Source organism: Hypomesus transpacificus, chromosome 6 (assembly GCF_021917145.1).
Source record: "Hypomesus transpacificus isolate Combined female chromosome 6, fHypTra1, whole genome shotgun sequence".
Lineage (NCBI taxonomy): Eukaryota > Metazoa > Chordata > Actinopteri > Osmeriformes > Osmeridae > Hypomesus > Hypomesus transpacificus.
Genome location: NC_061065.1, coordinates 11,890,295 through 11,905,208, shown reverse-complemented (window position 1 = coordinate 11,905,208; position 14,914 = coordinate 11,890,295). Strand labels below are relative to the sequence as shown.

Genomic DNA, 14,914 nt, shown 5'->3' with positions numbered 1-14,914 from the left:
TGCTACTACGCCACATGATTGACAGTGAGTGAAAGAGAAAGAAGGGAAACACACACACACACACACAGTGTTGAACCGGTCTGCCTGACTGCCAGTGCAGTGAAGTCACCAGGAGCCCGAGGGCAGGGCAGGGCCCCCGACACAGGGAGCCGGCCCGGAGTCGCCGGGGTGACGAGATGTGTCGACATCCGCTAAACGCTCTCTTCCATCTCCTGAGCGCCCCTCACCCCCCCCTGACCCTAACGACCCAGTGTTCTCCAGACGAGAACTTTCGTCTGCTGGCTGTGGAACAGCAGGGGGGCCGCTGGTGGAAGCTGGCAGCGGAGCGCTGGAGGAACACGACCGGTCGCAGCGCACCGACAGGGCAGTGAGGCGGGGGGGGGGGGATCGACGGGCGCTCAACGAGGGACTGTAAATCCCACTGTGTGCGTGTGCGTGTGTGTGTGTGTGGGGGGGGGGGGGGCAGGGGAGAGGCCTATCATTACTGTTCTCTGCTCACTAATCAGGCACTGCGGCGGAACTGGTGTTGATTAAACCCTGGAGAGGCTTTCCCACTCGCATGCAGAGAGACATTCATCAAGAACACAAACTGTAGCACACATCAGGAATTTGAAATATACAGTATAGTTTACGAGAACTGGAGCTGAAACCGCTCTTCTCATGATCAATAAAGACGTTATACAGAGAGAGAGAGAGAGAGAGAGAGAGAGAGAGAGAGAGAGAGAGAGAGAGAGAGAGAGAGAGAGACAGAGAGGGAGAGAAATAAAGAGTGAGACAAAAAGAGAGAGAAAGAAAGAAAAGACGAAGAAACAAAAGAAAAGAACGTGACTGAGAGAGAGAAACAAAAGCGAGAGACCTACCATGTCAGAGTTGTCGGCTGAGAAGTGGCTGTCACAGTCGGCTCCCTCAAAGTACACAGTCCAAGTGCCGGGGGAACGAGGGTGGGGAGTCAGGCGACAGAAGCCTGCACAACACACACACACGCGGTGGGGTCAAACAACTGCCTCGGTGGCAAACACAGTCAGTGGATACTCAGTGTCTCTCTCTCCCCCTACTGATAAACAGAGACACACAGCAGGTAAACAGTTCAGTGGCATCTGCAACCTCTCTACCTAACTATTACTGAATTCCTCAGTCCACACGTCACCTAGACCAACACTGCATCAACTATTGGCTGGCTTACAGGCTCGCAGACTGAGACAACCTACCCTGACACCCTATGAGAGTAACGTCAAACTAACCTCCCGTCATGACAGGTTCATCTGGAACTGTCACACCTGTGTCCACATATGTTATAATGTCCCAAACAAGTCAGGGACATCTGGTATCAGCTGACCTTGCGAGGGTTTGAAGCCACATCTGGCAAGATGAGGGCAGTGTTCATTTTGACAATAATCTTACATGTAGTTTAAAACAATAATAACTATGTTGCACTTACTGGAAATTGCAGCTGGTTATAATACTATTTAAGTCCATTTGTTTCATTCAAGTTTTTGATTTTGTTTGTGGTCCTCAGTTTAAACTTTAGTCTAACTTAAGCCTAGCCAATGTTTTAGTCGTCATTTCTCAGACAGTTTCAGATACTGTAATGGATTTTGCAGAAGGAAAGTTATTCAGGCAGTAAAAATTCCATGAAGTCTTGTCTTTACTCGTTTTCAATTTCGTTGTCAACTGCCATTTCAGTTGTCCTTACAAATGAGTCACACGATAAAAGTCATGAAGTGTTGAAAAGTCCTGAAGTATTGAAAAGTCATGAAGTGTTAACGCTGTGAGAGAGTCGGGCAGTGTGTGTGTGTGTGTGTGTGTGTGTACCTCTCTGGCAGAGCGGGTCCAGGAACTCTGGAAGCCGTTGGGGACGTGGCGCACCACGTCGCAGGAGTAGCCGTCCTCGGGCAGAAGAAAGGGCAGTTGCAGGTCGGGGGTCCTCCTCCAGCTGCACCTCCCGCCCGTCGCTGCGCGCCAGCTCATCTGCCGTGTTCTCCGCCACCCGCCACCACGTGGTCGATCAGCTCCTGGAGACGCACGTGGGGGCGTGCACGTATACACGGACACACAGAGAGAGAGAGAGAGAGAGAGAGAGAGGCGAGAGAGAGAGAGAGAGAGAGAGACACAGAGAGCAGAGAGAGAGAGAGAGGACGAGAGAGAGAGAGAGAGAGAGAGAGAGAGCCAGAGAGAGAGACAGAGAGAGACACAGAGAGAGAGAGAGAGAGAGAGAGAGAGAGAGAGAGCCAGAGAGAGAGACACAGAGAGAGAGACAGACGAGCAAGCGCCAATCAGAGATGAGATGGAGCATAAAGTCAAGTTGAATAATACTTCACAACTTTCATCCACACTAGACTCGTTGGCTGCTGAGTGTCCTTGAGAGTGTGTGTGTGTACCAGTGTTTGTGTGTGTGTGTGTGTGTCTCCGTACCGGGGGTATGTAGGGCTCGTCAGGAGCACAGTGGTAGTTGGTCATGAGGGCTTGGAGCTGCAGTGAGTTGAGCTTGAAGCAGGTATTGGGATGTTCTGCACGTCCTGCATGGAGTACTTATCCATGGTCAGCAGGGTGGTTGCCTGGGGGAACACGCGCACCACACACACACTAAACACCTCCACGAAAGCACAGCTCAAGCAAACTAACCAACCCCCCCCATCCCAAAATAGACACACAAAAAATAAACAAAAACTATTCAGCACATTACACAAACAACCTAACTCCAGGACACCCCAACCAGCCTTCAACCAGGCGGGTTCGGGCGCATTTGTTTCACCCCTCGGGTCGGGCCCTACGGGCTCCTACCTGCACGATGCGGCTGAGGTGGCAGTCCGCCGCCAGCTCCAGGCCCTGCTTCTCGGCCCAGGCCTCGATGTGGCTCAGCTGCTGCCGCAGGATGGCGCCCCAGTAAGTGCGAGCACAGGCCCGACTCGGCCTCCGTCACCAGCTTGATGAACAGCCACATGTTGACAAAGTGGAAGAGCTGCGAGAACAGCTGGATGGTGAGGGCCGCGTTGACGCGGGCAGCGGCGGCAGCAGCGACATGGCGCCCGTCAGGGTGTGGAGCACGTCCTCTGTTTGGGGGCGGGGGGGGGAGAGAAGGATGGGATTAATAACGTTGTGCTGTCCCCGGGGAAAGTGTCACGTCCACTAGGGGGCTCTCTCTACTCAAGGAGGGGCTGGGAGTGAGAGACGGAGACAGAGACAGAGAGACAGATACAGAGAGAGAGAGAGAGATGATACAAAGAGAGAGAGAGAGAGAGAGAGATACAGAGAGAGAGATACAGAGAGAGAGAGAGAGAGAGAGAGAGAGAGAGAGAGAGAGAGAGAGAGATACAGAGAGAGAGAGATACAGAGAGAGAGAGATACAGAGAGAGAGATGATACAGAGAGAGAGATACAGAGAGAGAGAGAGATGAGAGAGAGAGAGAGAGAGAGAGAGAGATACAGAGAGAGAGAGAGAGAGAGAGATACAGAGATACAGAGAGAGAGAGAGAGAGAGAGAGAGGAGAGAGAGAGGAGGAGAGAGAGAGAGAGAGAGAGAGATACAGAGAGAGAGATACAGAGAGAGAGATACAGAGAGAGAGATACAGAGAGAGAGAGAGAGAGAGAGGAGAGAGAGAGAGAGAGAGAAACAGAGAGAGAGAGAGATACAGAGATACAGAGAGAGAGAGAGAGAGAGAGAGAGAGAGAGAGAGAGAGACAGAGAGACAGAGAGACAGAGAGACAGAGAGACTGACCTATTTTGGGTCTCTGTGGGTTCTGCTCCTCGGGGTCATCTAGGAAGGCAGGCATGTAGTTGTTGAGGTCAGCCTGGAGACAGTGGACCAGGTACCTAAGAGAGCGAGAGAGAGAGAGAGCGAGGAGGAGCGAGAGATATACAAGCAGGTTTCAGTTCCCCATCCGCACACAGCCAGGACAGCGATAAATCACTGGGGTCCCACGGCGACTCAGAAGAGGCGGACAGGACCCACTCTGGCCTCAGGAAACCTCATCTCATGGAAACCCCAAGTCCCCCCGACTTCCTCTGAAAGGCAGGCCATTCCACACATCACCAGCCCCTTCCTGACAGTATTTCTCAAAACAACTTCATAAATTACAAAAGGTGCCAGTCATCTCTATCTACGGTACAAGCCTCCAGTCGACTCTCTCTCCGACAGCCTCTATTCCACTCTCTCTCGACAGCCTCTATTCCACTCTCTCTCTCGACAGGCCTCTATGCCACTCTCTCTCGACAGCCTCCAGTCCACTCTCTCTCGACAGCCTCTATTCCACTCTCTCTCTCGACAGCCTCTAGTCCACTCTCTCTCGACAGCCTCTAGTCCACTCTCTCTCGACAGCCTCTAGTCCCCTCTCTCTCGACAGCCTCTAGTCCACTCTCTCGACAGCCTCTATTCCACTCTCTCTCGACAGCCTCTAGTCCACTCTCTCTCGACAGCCTCCAGTCCACTCTCTCTCCTCTCTCTCTCTCACAACAGCCTCTAGTCCATTCTCTATAGCCTTTAGTCCACTCTCTCTCGACCGCCTCTAGTCCACTCTCTCTCCCTAAACAGCCTCTACTCCACACAGCCTCTTGAAGGCCGAGAAATAATGTGCCGTATCTTTCCTGGATAAGAGTTATGAGACAGAAGACCCATGTTTAGAGACAGGAACTTCACATTAAGTCCCTCCTCCACTTCATGTACAGGACCTGGGGGGGGATATCACTGGCTACTGTGTCCCAGAACATTAGAGAACATGTTGACCTCCCAGGAGTCAGGACAACACCACCACCAGCAGTTTGTTGTTGTTGTCGTTGTCGCTCCTTTTCAGTGACGTGGGAACACCATCACTCCTCTTATCTAAGTCTTTGAAGGACATGGCATCTTGGTGTTTTGCCCATCTCCTCATTTACCCTCCGGATTACGGTGAATGTTTGACTCAACGAAATCTCCTCTCTGCGTGTGTGTAGCCACTAAACCAGCTTCTGTTTCTGGTCTTCCCTCAGAGTCTAGTCTCCTCTCCACATGACCCTACATGGTCCACTGTACCCTACCCTACCATGCCACCCCCCCACCCCCCTGTATACCTTGTACGGGCTGCTAGCATTGTTGCAGACGTCCGGTAACAACACATTCTGTCTACGAATTCGACATTTCAACCCGGCTGCCAAAGTTAAGACAGCCACTCCACAGGAGAGCTTAGGGATCCGTGTTCAGACAGACACATTCTAAAAAAGGAGCTGCTCCGAGGCCTGGATGAGGTCTCGCCTATGGTGAAGGAGGTTATGCCAACAACAACAGCCCAGTTAGCCACAGGCTAAACGGGCCCGACACCCTTGTCGTCGTGCTACCGGGGGAGGGATAGGATAGAGTGGCAGCCCGTCCAGAGAACCCCAGCTGGGTTTGGAACGAGGACCTGACGTGAGGCTTTGGTAGGAGGACAAGGCCGGGGGTCAGGGGTCAAGGGGACCTACTTGAAGGCCATCTGTACGAGGTGCGCCAGGACGTCCTGGGCGTCCAGCGTGACGCGGCTCAGGTCCTTGTCCTGCTTGACGAAGTTGAGCAGCTCCGAGGCGTTGGCCATCCAGAAGGCCAGGGCCCCCGCAATGTTCTTCTGCTTCTGAAACACCCGAGCAGAGAGAGCGCGAAGGGGTCAGGGCAAGGGCGGGAGAGAGACGGAGAGGAGGGGGGGGGGGGGGGGGTGGAGGGTTGGGGAATGGGGGTCTTTGGTATAGGCAGTGACATGTAGATAAGAGTTGTAGCACCCCCCCCCCCCCCCCCCCCCACTCCTCCCATAACCAGACCCTGAGTTTCTACCAATAGCCTCTTTAAAAAAAGGCAGGAGCATCACTGACACCTCCGTGTAGACGGTCTTAGACAGCTGTCTTGACCGTCTCTAGAATGTTCCAGCCCAAACTGCTGCTGTTCAGCGGCAGGCAGGTTCGGGAAAGGTTCTAAGAATGGTCTGTGTTGTCCGTGGGACAGGATGTCCTGGTAAGCTGGCTTCTCTGCCACCTGGAAACAGACCTTCCAGTGACAGAACTGCCGGCTTCCAGAAACATCCGAGGCCATTTGCTCTAGAACCGAGTGTCTGGTCAGTAATGGGCGCTTTCCCCCTTTCACTCGAGAGAGAGGGAGGGAGGGATACACAAGGGCCGCTCGCACCGCCCCCTACGTCTCGAGGCTGGTCCCCCCCCCCCTGTGTATCCCAGGCCCGCACTCCCCCCCCCCCTCTGCAATGAACGAGCCAATGAAACCAACAAAAACTAAAATACCCCCCCCCCCCCTCTTCCCCCCGCCCTGTTGGAGGAGAACAGCCGCAGGACAGACGGAACGCATCCAAAAGAACTGAAGAAACACGGAAGACACTCATTAAATGATACGAACGCACAGACAGACGTACGGACGGACAAGACGGACGAAGGCAGCAACAGAGGGAAGCAGGGGGGGTCATCCATTTCTCATCCACACGGTTCGAGCGTTAAAGACACAGACTGGGTGACATGGTGCCAAGAATTAACATGGATGAAGGGGGGGGGGGGGGGGGGGGGGGGAGAGCCACAATTAAGAGCTTTGGTTGGTTGGTTGGGCAGGGCAGTGGGGCTTGTTTAGTACCAGGTTTCCAGGAAGCTGAATGAGGGTTATGTGTTGTTAGTTTGTTTGTTGGTGGTGGTTGTTGTTGTTTAGAGTCCAGCTGTGGGAGGAGGGATTGTTATGGTGGTTGGGTTTCTGTTATGGACAAAAGAAGCATGGAGGACCGAGCCAAGCTGACTGGACGCCGGGAGAGACAGAGAGAGGGAGCAGAACGAGTGAGGGGAGAGAGAGAGAGAGAGGCAGACAAGAGAGAGACAGAGAGAGAGACAGACAGAGAGACAGACAGAGAGACAGAGAGAGAGAGAGAGAGAGAGAGGAGAGAGAGAGACGGGTCCTACCTGGTCACCTTCAGGTATCTCCTGTATGGAGGGGGGGGGGGGAGGGGGGAGAGAGGGAGGTGGAGGGGAAACACATTTGACAGGACAGAGAGAGAGACTGTCAACAGCTACGGCATGGACACAGTACACACAGGTATGTAACACACACACAACCTTCTCTTTGGCTGCCTGAGGCTGAGAAGCAGCTGTGGGATGCAACAATGGAGGTGTAGAGGAGGTCTATAAGAGAGGAGGTCTATACGAGAGGAAGTCTATATGGGAGGTCTATACTGGCAGGAGGAGGTGTAGGGGTGTGGAAAAGGTCTATCTGGGAGGAGATGTATATAAGAGGAGGTTTAGAGGAAGTTTAAAGAGAGGAGGTGTAGAGGAGGTCTATATGAGTGGAGGGTTAGAGGAGGTATATATGACAGGAGGTGTAGAGGAGGTCTATATGACAGGAGGTTTAGAGGAGGTCTATATGACAGGAGGTTTAGAGGCTGGTCTATATGACAGGAGGTTTAGAGGAGAGTCTATATGACAGGAGGTTTAGAGGAGGTCGATTTGACAGGAGGTGTAGAGGATGTATATATGACAGGAGGTGTAGAGGAGGTCGATATGACACGAGATGTAGAGGAGGTCTATATGACAGGAGGTTTACGAGGAGGTCTATATGACAGGAGGTTTAGAGGAGGTCTATATGAGAGGAGGTGTAGAGGAGGTCTATATGACAGGAGGTGTAGAGGAGGTCTATATGACAGGAGGTTTAGAGGAGGTCTATATGACAGGAGGTGTAGAGGAGGTCTATATGACAGGAGGTTTAGAGGAGGTCGATATGACAGGAGGTTTAGAGGAGGTCTATATGACAGGAGGTGTAGAGGAGGTCTATATGACAGGAGGTGTAGAGGAGGTCTATATGACAGGAGGTGTAGAAGGAGGTCTATATGACAGGAGGTGTAGAGGAGGTCTATATGACAGGAGGTGTCGAGGAGGTCTATATGACAGGAGGTTTAGAGGAGGTCTATATGACAGGAGGTGTCGAGGAGGTCTATATGACAGGAGGTGTAGAGGAGGAGTGTTGACCCGGCGCTAGCCCGCTGGGCTCCTCCAGGACACACAGCTGAGCTCAGGGATTAATAAAGCCATGTTCCTCACCAGGGGCTTGAGATTGGGATTACTCCCAAATCATCTGAACCCAAATCCACATTTGAATGGATTTGATGATTTCTAATCCTGACTAAGACTCTGGGGTGTGTGCGCGCGCGCGAGCGCCTTAAGAGGCCGCTTTGGATGTTCTCTCTCTCCTCCGAGCACAGCTCCTGCCTGCCAGTCCCAGAGCTTGGCTAGACGGGAGCCTCCTAAGATGGTCAAATGGAGTCAATGGGTGAGAAAGGCATGTGTGGTGTGTTTTAAGTGTTGGCTGGCTGGCTGGCTGGCATTTGGAACAACACTCGTATATCCTCTTTTAAGACAGACAGACACAGACAGACATGCATGCAGACAGATAGACTCAGACAGACAGACGGACAGACAGGGTATGGTCAGGTCACTACTGCTACTAAAGCTTCAAAACCTCTAGTCAGAGGAAGACAAGTGTTTTGTGTGTGGTGGGGCTCAGTGATGAGGCTGCTGATTGGGGCAGGGGGGGTATGGGGGGGGGGGGGGGTTGGTCCTTGGTCACCTGTAATCTTAATGAGCTGAGGGGTTGAAAGGAAGGGAAGGAAGAAAAACAAGAAAAGAGGGCAAACACATTCCTTTCTGACACGAATGGGCCTATCGGGCGTAGCCAGACAGACGTCCAAACACATCCAGACAGGCAGACAGACACAGACACAGACATACAAGCAGACAGACGTCCAAACACACAGACAGACAGGCAGGGCAGTGAGGTGGAGAGCGCCGGGTGACTCACCTGAATGACTCCTTCCATCATGCTCACCATCTTGTTGACGATGGCAATGACCTTGTGCGCCCTCTCGGCCGGGCTGAGGTCGGGCCGGTGCTGCGAGGACAGCACGAAGCGACAGGTCATGTACAGCACGTAGGTGGGGGACAGCTTGAAGTGCACCGTGGAGCTGTTGGTGTAGTTGATGATGGCCGACAGGAAGGCATCCTCCGCTGTGGGACACACACACACACGCACACAGATGTTCTTATGCAATACAGGAATCGAGGTTGAACCTGTATTCGAGGAATTTTCCGTTGTTCTGGGTTTACGTGACAGTCGGTGTGTGTGTGTGTGGGCGTGCATATGTACGAGGGAGAGTAAGAGGTGTGTGTGTCTCCGATGGGCCTACAGACAACATTGTCCCCTACGATCTCTCTCTTCCTGGCTGCACGCCGGGGCTCCCTCCCAGTGCATTGTGGGACGGACGGGCGCGGGGATCAAAGGGTTTGTGGCGGGGGCTGGACAAACACATGAGCTCACCCTGGTCCTAAGACACCGCGGCGCACAGGCCGCAGAATCAACAAACATCCGTGTGTACCCGACCGCGTCGTGGAAGGCAGTTAGAATGGCTTAAACCAATAACCACGGAGGCCAGAGACGAGGAGAGGGGGAGAGGCTAGGCAGGAGGAGGGGAGGGGGAGAGGAGGAGGAAAGAAGAGGAGAGAAGAGGTGAGGGGAGAAGGAGATGGGGAGAACAGCAGGTAGAGGGGGAGATGAGGAGGAGAGGGGTAGAGAGAGAGAGAGAAAAAAAAAGAGTAAGAGGGAGAAAGAGTCACATCCAAACGGAAAGGGGGGAGGGGGATGGTGTGGGTGACAACATGTGACAGCGTGGGAAAGGGGGATGACCGAGGGAGAGGAGGAGAGCTGACCACTGCCCCCTGCTGTCCCAGTAGGGCACACTGAACCATGACTTCTGGGGAAGTTACAAACCAACACCGCAAAAAGACAGATGTTCCATTTGCTGAAACACCAATGCATTGTGGGACAGCAAGCCAACCCTAACCCTACCCACGTTTCTTTCCCGAACAATCTCTCTCTCCCGAGCTCGAGTGCGATATCGAACTGTCTCGCTATTGGATTGTCCCTGCGTGTGTGTGTGTGGTGTGTGTGTGTGTGTGTGTGTGTGTGAGTGAGTGAGTGAGTGAGTGAGTGAGTGAGACAGAGAGAGCACCAGAGAACACCAGCGAGAAGTGTTTTAAAAGACACCAGAGAAGGATAGTTAGTGTTTAAGACACAGAGTATTAAATAACAATGAGAGCATTTCAGAGATACCAGAGAGAGAGAGAGACCGTTTTAGAGGCACCAAATATAGAGAGAAAGATGGCGTTTTCAGAGAAAGAGAGTGTTTCAGAGACACCGGAGCCTCCCAACAGAGATGAGTCAGGTTGTGTGGGTACTTACAGTTGTCCCTGAACTCTATACTGGCAGGCAGCGTCAGTTCTGGACCCAGGCTGTCCTGCGACCTGTGAAGAGAGACCAGGACAATTGAGTGACTGAGTGTGTTTGTGTGTGCGCGTGTATGAGTGAGGTATTTACACGGCTCCCCCTCCATCAACACATATTCCCAGAGGCAGAGCCCTCGAAAACTAGTGCAGGGTGGTTGTGTGCGTGTGTGTGTCCCAGTACATTATTGGTAAGGGGATAAATCAGTATTCCATTTTCACACCCTGACAAAGCTAAAGGTCAATTTACACTGCATAGGACTGTGTCTCTTCTTTAGCTCTTTAGGTGTGTGTGTGTTAGAGGGAATGTGTCTTCTTTAGCATGTGTGTGTGTGGCGTGTGTTAGAGGGAGTGTGTCTTCTTTAGCATGTGTGTGGCGTGTGTTAGAGGGAGTTTGTCTTCTTTAGCATGTGTGTGTGTGTGGCGTGTGTTCGAGGGAATGTGTCTTCTTTAGCATGTGTGTGGTGTGTGTGTGTGTTAGAGGGAGTGTGTCTTCTTTAGCATGTGTGGTGTGTGTGTCTCTTCTTTAGCGTATGTGGTGTGTGTGTGTGTGTGAGAGGGAGTGTGTTCCTCACCTGCCATCCTGCTGCTCTCTGATCATGGGTTTGACCATGCCCCTCTCACTGCCATTGGTGCGCTCCATCTCCAGCTTCCCAGAGCTCTGCAACACACGCACACACACACACGGGATTGACACACTATTCTCACATTTCATAAACATGAAAGAAAGTGTGTGCGTGTGTATGTATGTATGTGTGTATGTATGTGTGTGTCTGTGCGCAGGGCCGTACCTTGCTGATGGGGAGGGCAGTGCCACTGTGGATGTCCCCCTGAGAATCGAAGGTTGTCTCAGGAACACTTCTGAGGAGAGAGAGAGAGAGAGAGAGAGAGAGAGAGAGAGAGAGAGAGAGAGAGAGAGAGAGAGAACAGAGAGAGAAACAGAGAGAGAAACAGAGAGAGAAACAGAGAGAGAAACAGAGAGAGAGAGAGAGATCAGCACAGTCAATCTCTGAGGGAGACGCTGTTATTCCATAAAACCACAATCCCCAAGTACAAACAGTTACACACTCATGTGGGCACATACACACACACACACTCCCTCCAACATGCATGTTGGAAGATAGATATAGCTGATAGAAATCCCCTCCCCTTAAGAGCCAGAAAACTAAACATATGCCAGCCTGTTCTATGCTCTAATTAAATACAGCAAACCACATTAGAGGCTACACGCAATGACAGGACCAGATTCACACAGCACGGTCCTCTGTGTGTGTGTGTGTGTGAGACAAAGAGTGAGTGAATGAGACGGAGCGATAGAGACCAAGATAGAGACAGAGAGAAGGATCAATGGTCATAAAGAGAGGCTTTGAGCTCAATCTGAGCAGGACATCCAAACAGCATCTCCCTGTTCATTATCGTCCTCTCTCACACACTCACACGCTCTCTCCCGCGCACACACACACGCTATACATTCCCATTCTACCTTGAGGCTAGCATGTGATCCTATAGACTTCACAGGCTGATGGTTATTGACTACTACATAAATAACCACTCACCCTGTCCATCAACCCTGAACAGTCAGCCAACAACCAACCCTCCCCCCATCCAGTCAGCCAGCTAGATAGACAACCAGACAGACATCCAGTCAGCAAACTAAACAGACATCAAGTCAGTCAGTCAGACAGACACCCAGACAGACATCCAGTCAGCCAGCTACATAGACAACCAGCCAGACAGACAATCAGTCAAACAGAGAGACATCCAGTCATCCTTCAACCCTTGACAGTCAAATCAGTGAATCTCCATCAGAACGCCTCCGTTTGCGGCAACACTTACCCACCATTCTCTTCCTATCTTTCTCCTCTCCTCAGCCTCCTTAGCCCATGTCTCTCCTCCTCACCCCCCCCCCCCCCCCCATTCTAATCCAGCCCAGCACCAACCTCGTTCTGTATGACCAGATTAAAGCTTGTCGGTTCCCCAGCCACAGTAACTGAGGGGCTGGAACTGTACATCCTTACTGGACAACACACAAGCACACACAGAAACACAAACACAATCTGGTCCATTTCCAAGTCCAGAGCCTCCCTTTCCCCAGGTCTCCAGGAGAACCTCCAAACCGAACCCCAGAGCAGTCCTACCTGGCCCAGCGTCGTGGAGGAGAGTCAGCCTGTAATGATCCTGTCTGGACCCGACCCTGGCTCTGCTCTGTTCTTTAGGCAGGAGACTGAGCAAAGTAGGCTACAGTGGTGGTGTGTCTGCGTGTGTGGGTGTGTGTGTGTGTGGATGTGTCAGCGCGACACACCCCAGCCCACACTGATCAGATTAGAGAGTTTGTCAGTCGCAGTAGTTGCCTGCCACTCTCATATCTTCCCCCCCCTTCTCTCTCTGTTTCTCTCTGTCTCTCTCTCTCTTCCCCCCCCCCCCCTCTCTCTCTCTCTCTCTCTCTCTTTCCCTCCCTCTTTCCCTCCCCCTCAGTCTCTCTCTCTCTCCCTCTCTCTTTCTTCCCTACCCCTATTCCCAGTTCAACCCTCCTAAACGACTCCCTTTCAGCTTCCTCACTGCTCTCCTCCTCCTGCTCTCCTTCACTTCCAGGCAGGCTAAATCCCTCTCGCTACGTTCTCCACCTCCACTCTGACCCAAACCAATCCCCACCCAGCCCAGATGGCTGATGGGAGTTGGGGCAGGCTCCCTCCTGTCTATGTGGCATGTGTGTTTCCACGGCAGCAACACGCGCTTGGCACTCCGTCACGAGTTACGGAGACGACACAGGATACGTCAATTATCAACACACACACACACACACAGGAATTATGGGGTTTCAACAGGTCTTCATTATAATACAGGACTCTTCCTGTCCTTTCCCTGAACCTGACCAGAAATAGGAAACCTTGTAAACTCAGCTCTTTGAGTGTGTGTGTGCGTGTCCACATCACTTCTATTTCCAAATGTCCCCTTCCTGGGGATTAATAAAGTGTTCTCCCATCATGGAGGACACCACTTTTCAAAAAGCCAGAAGTCGCCCCATGGAATGTGCGCACACACACACACACACAAGTACCCATTTTTAAGACCGACCAATAATTCTTCTCCCTCCTTCGTACACACAGACACACACACACACCACCTACCCAGACTTGTGGCGGCCCCTCATCATGGCCCCCGGCTCCCTCTTGGCCCCCGGGTCGTAGCTGGGGTCCACGAACTTGAAGACGTGGCCGGAGCCAAACTGCAGCGTGGCGCCGCTGCGCAGCACGGTGGTGTCGGCCACGCGCTGCCCGTCCACGTACGTCTCCGCCTCCAGGCTGTGGGGCGTCACGGTGACCAGGCCCTCGCTGTGCATCAGGTGACAGTGGTCGGGGAGGATGCCTGGACCAAACAACTGTGGGGAGGGGGGGGGGGGGGGGAGAATGTTTATTGGTCGAGAAGGTGATATCTATATGAGCCACGCTGGAGGGTTCAACGCAATACAACAGTGCGTGGCAGCGAGAGGCAGAACAATGGCATGATCATCTTCTGTCAGGATGGGAAAGGGACATTGTGTGTACACACACACACCTGTATGGAGCCGTCCTCTGTGTGGTCTGAGCCCACCTCCGTGAGGCTGTGCTGCAGACGGTACAGCTTTGGTTTGTCCCTGGAGTCCGACCCATCTACACGGAGAAACGAGCGAGTCAGTACACACACACACACACACACTTCATATCTACAGTACATAAAGGCTTCAACGTGTATTCTCAAGGGGGTCTGGCTAAGAATTGGAGGAGACTCATTAGTGACTGTGTGTTTTAGTAGAAGCAAAGCAGCATATTAGTTTAACAGAGTAGGAAGACCTGTCCTTGTTGTGGCTAGCTAACAGGAAGACCTGTCCTTGTTGTGGCTAGCTAACAGGAAGACCTGTCCTTGTTGTGGCTAGCTAACAGGAAGACCTATCCTTGTTGTGGCAAGCTAACAGGAAGACCTGTCCTTGTTGTGGCTAGTTAACACAAAGACCTGTCCTTGTTGTGGCTAGCTAACAGGAAGACCTGTCCTTGTTGTGGCTAGCTAACAGGAAGACATGTCCTTGTTGTGGCTAGCTAACAGGAAAAACCTGTCCTTGTTGTGGCTAGCTAACAGGAAGACCTGTCCTTGTTGTGGCTAGCTAACAGGAAGACCTGTCCTTGTTGTGGCTAGCTAACAGGTCGCCCTTCTGACTAAGAGAGGGGATCTGTTGTGAAGGTAGTATAAACCTTGCTAGACCACCTCTTAGATACAGCTCTGTACTAGGTCAGCCTGGTTCTGGAGAGGAGAAAAAAAGAGGAGAGAGAAGAAGAGAGGGAGAGAGAAGAAGAGATAGGAAGAGAAGAAGAGAGGAGAGAGAAGAAGAGAGAAGAGAGGAGAGAGAAGAAGAGAAGAGAGTTTGATTTTACCTTCGTGGTGCCGATAGGCGTAGTAGGCATAGTGATTCCCTCTCCCTAGGTGGGTAAGCACACATGCAGAAGAGGCCGCAGAGGACACACACACACACACACACACCATGCCAGAGGAAGGCAGGAGAGGAGATCACACACACACACACACATAGCAGAGGGTGAAAAATGCAGCAAGGAGAAAAGGCAGCACCCCTTCATTCCCCCGCCCCGAAGACTCAAACAAACACACACACATGCTATCCCAAAGCTTC

The 14,914-nt window shown here is 52.3% G+C and overlaps 1 protein-coding gene across 1 annotated transcript in view; it reads right to left on the bottom strand.

Moving 5' to 3' along the window:
• LOC124469175 (afadin-like) overlaps window positions 1-14,895 on the bottom strand; it is a 38,579-nt gene extending 23,684 nt beyond the window's left edge. Inside the window, 20 exon segments of the mRNA XM_047022290.1 lie at window positions 861-964; window positions 1,813-1,839; window positions 1,842-1,920; window positions 1,922-1,987; window positions 1,989-2,012; window positions 2,413-2,501; window positions 2,504-2,555; window positions 2,782-2,886; window positions 2,888-3,007; window positions 3,010-3,050; window positions 3,716-3,810; window positions 5,431-5,576; window positions 6,889-6,909; window positions 8,777-8,982; window positions 10,214-10,275; window positions 10,830-10,915; window positions 11,046-11,115; window positions 13,383-13,633; window positions 13,810-13,904; window positions 14,661-14,895. Coding sequence (XP_046878246.1) covers window positions 861-964; window positions 1,813-1,839; window positions 1,842-1,920; window positions 1,922-1,987; window positions 1,989-2,012; window positions 2,413-2,501; window positions 2,504-2,555; window positions 2,782-2,886; window positions 2,888-3,007; window positions 3,010-3,050; window positions 3,716-3,810; window positions 5,431-5,576; window positions 6,889-6,909; window positions 8,777-8,982; window positions 10,214-10,275; window positions 10,830-10,915; window positions 11,046-11,115; window positions 13,383-13,633; window positions 13,810-13,904; window positions 14,661-14,769 — 1,848 coding nt within the window. The 5' untranslated portion in view covers window positions 14,770-14,895.
• Window positions 14,896-14,914: the final 19 nt, after the last annotated feature.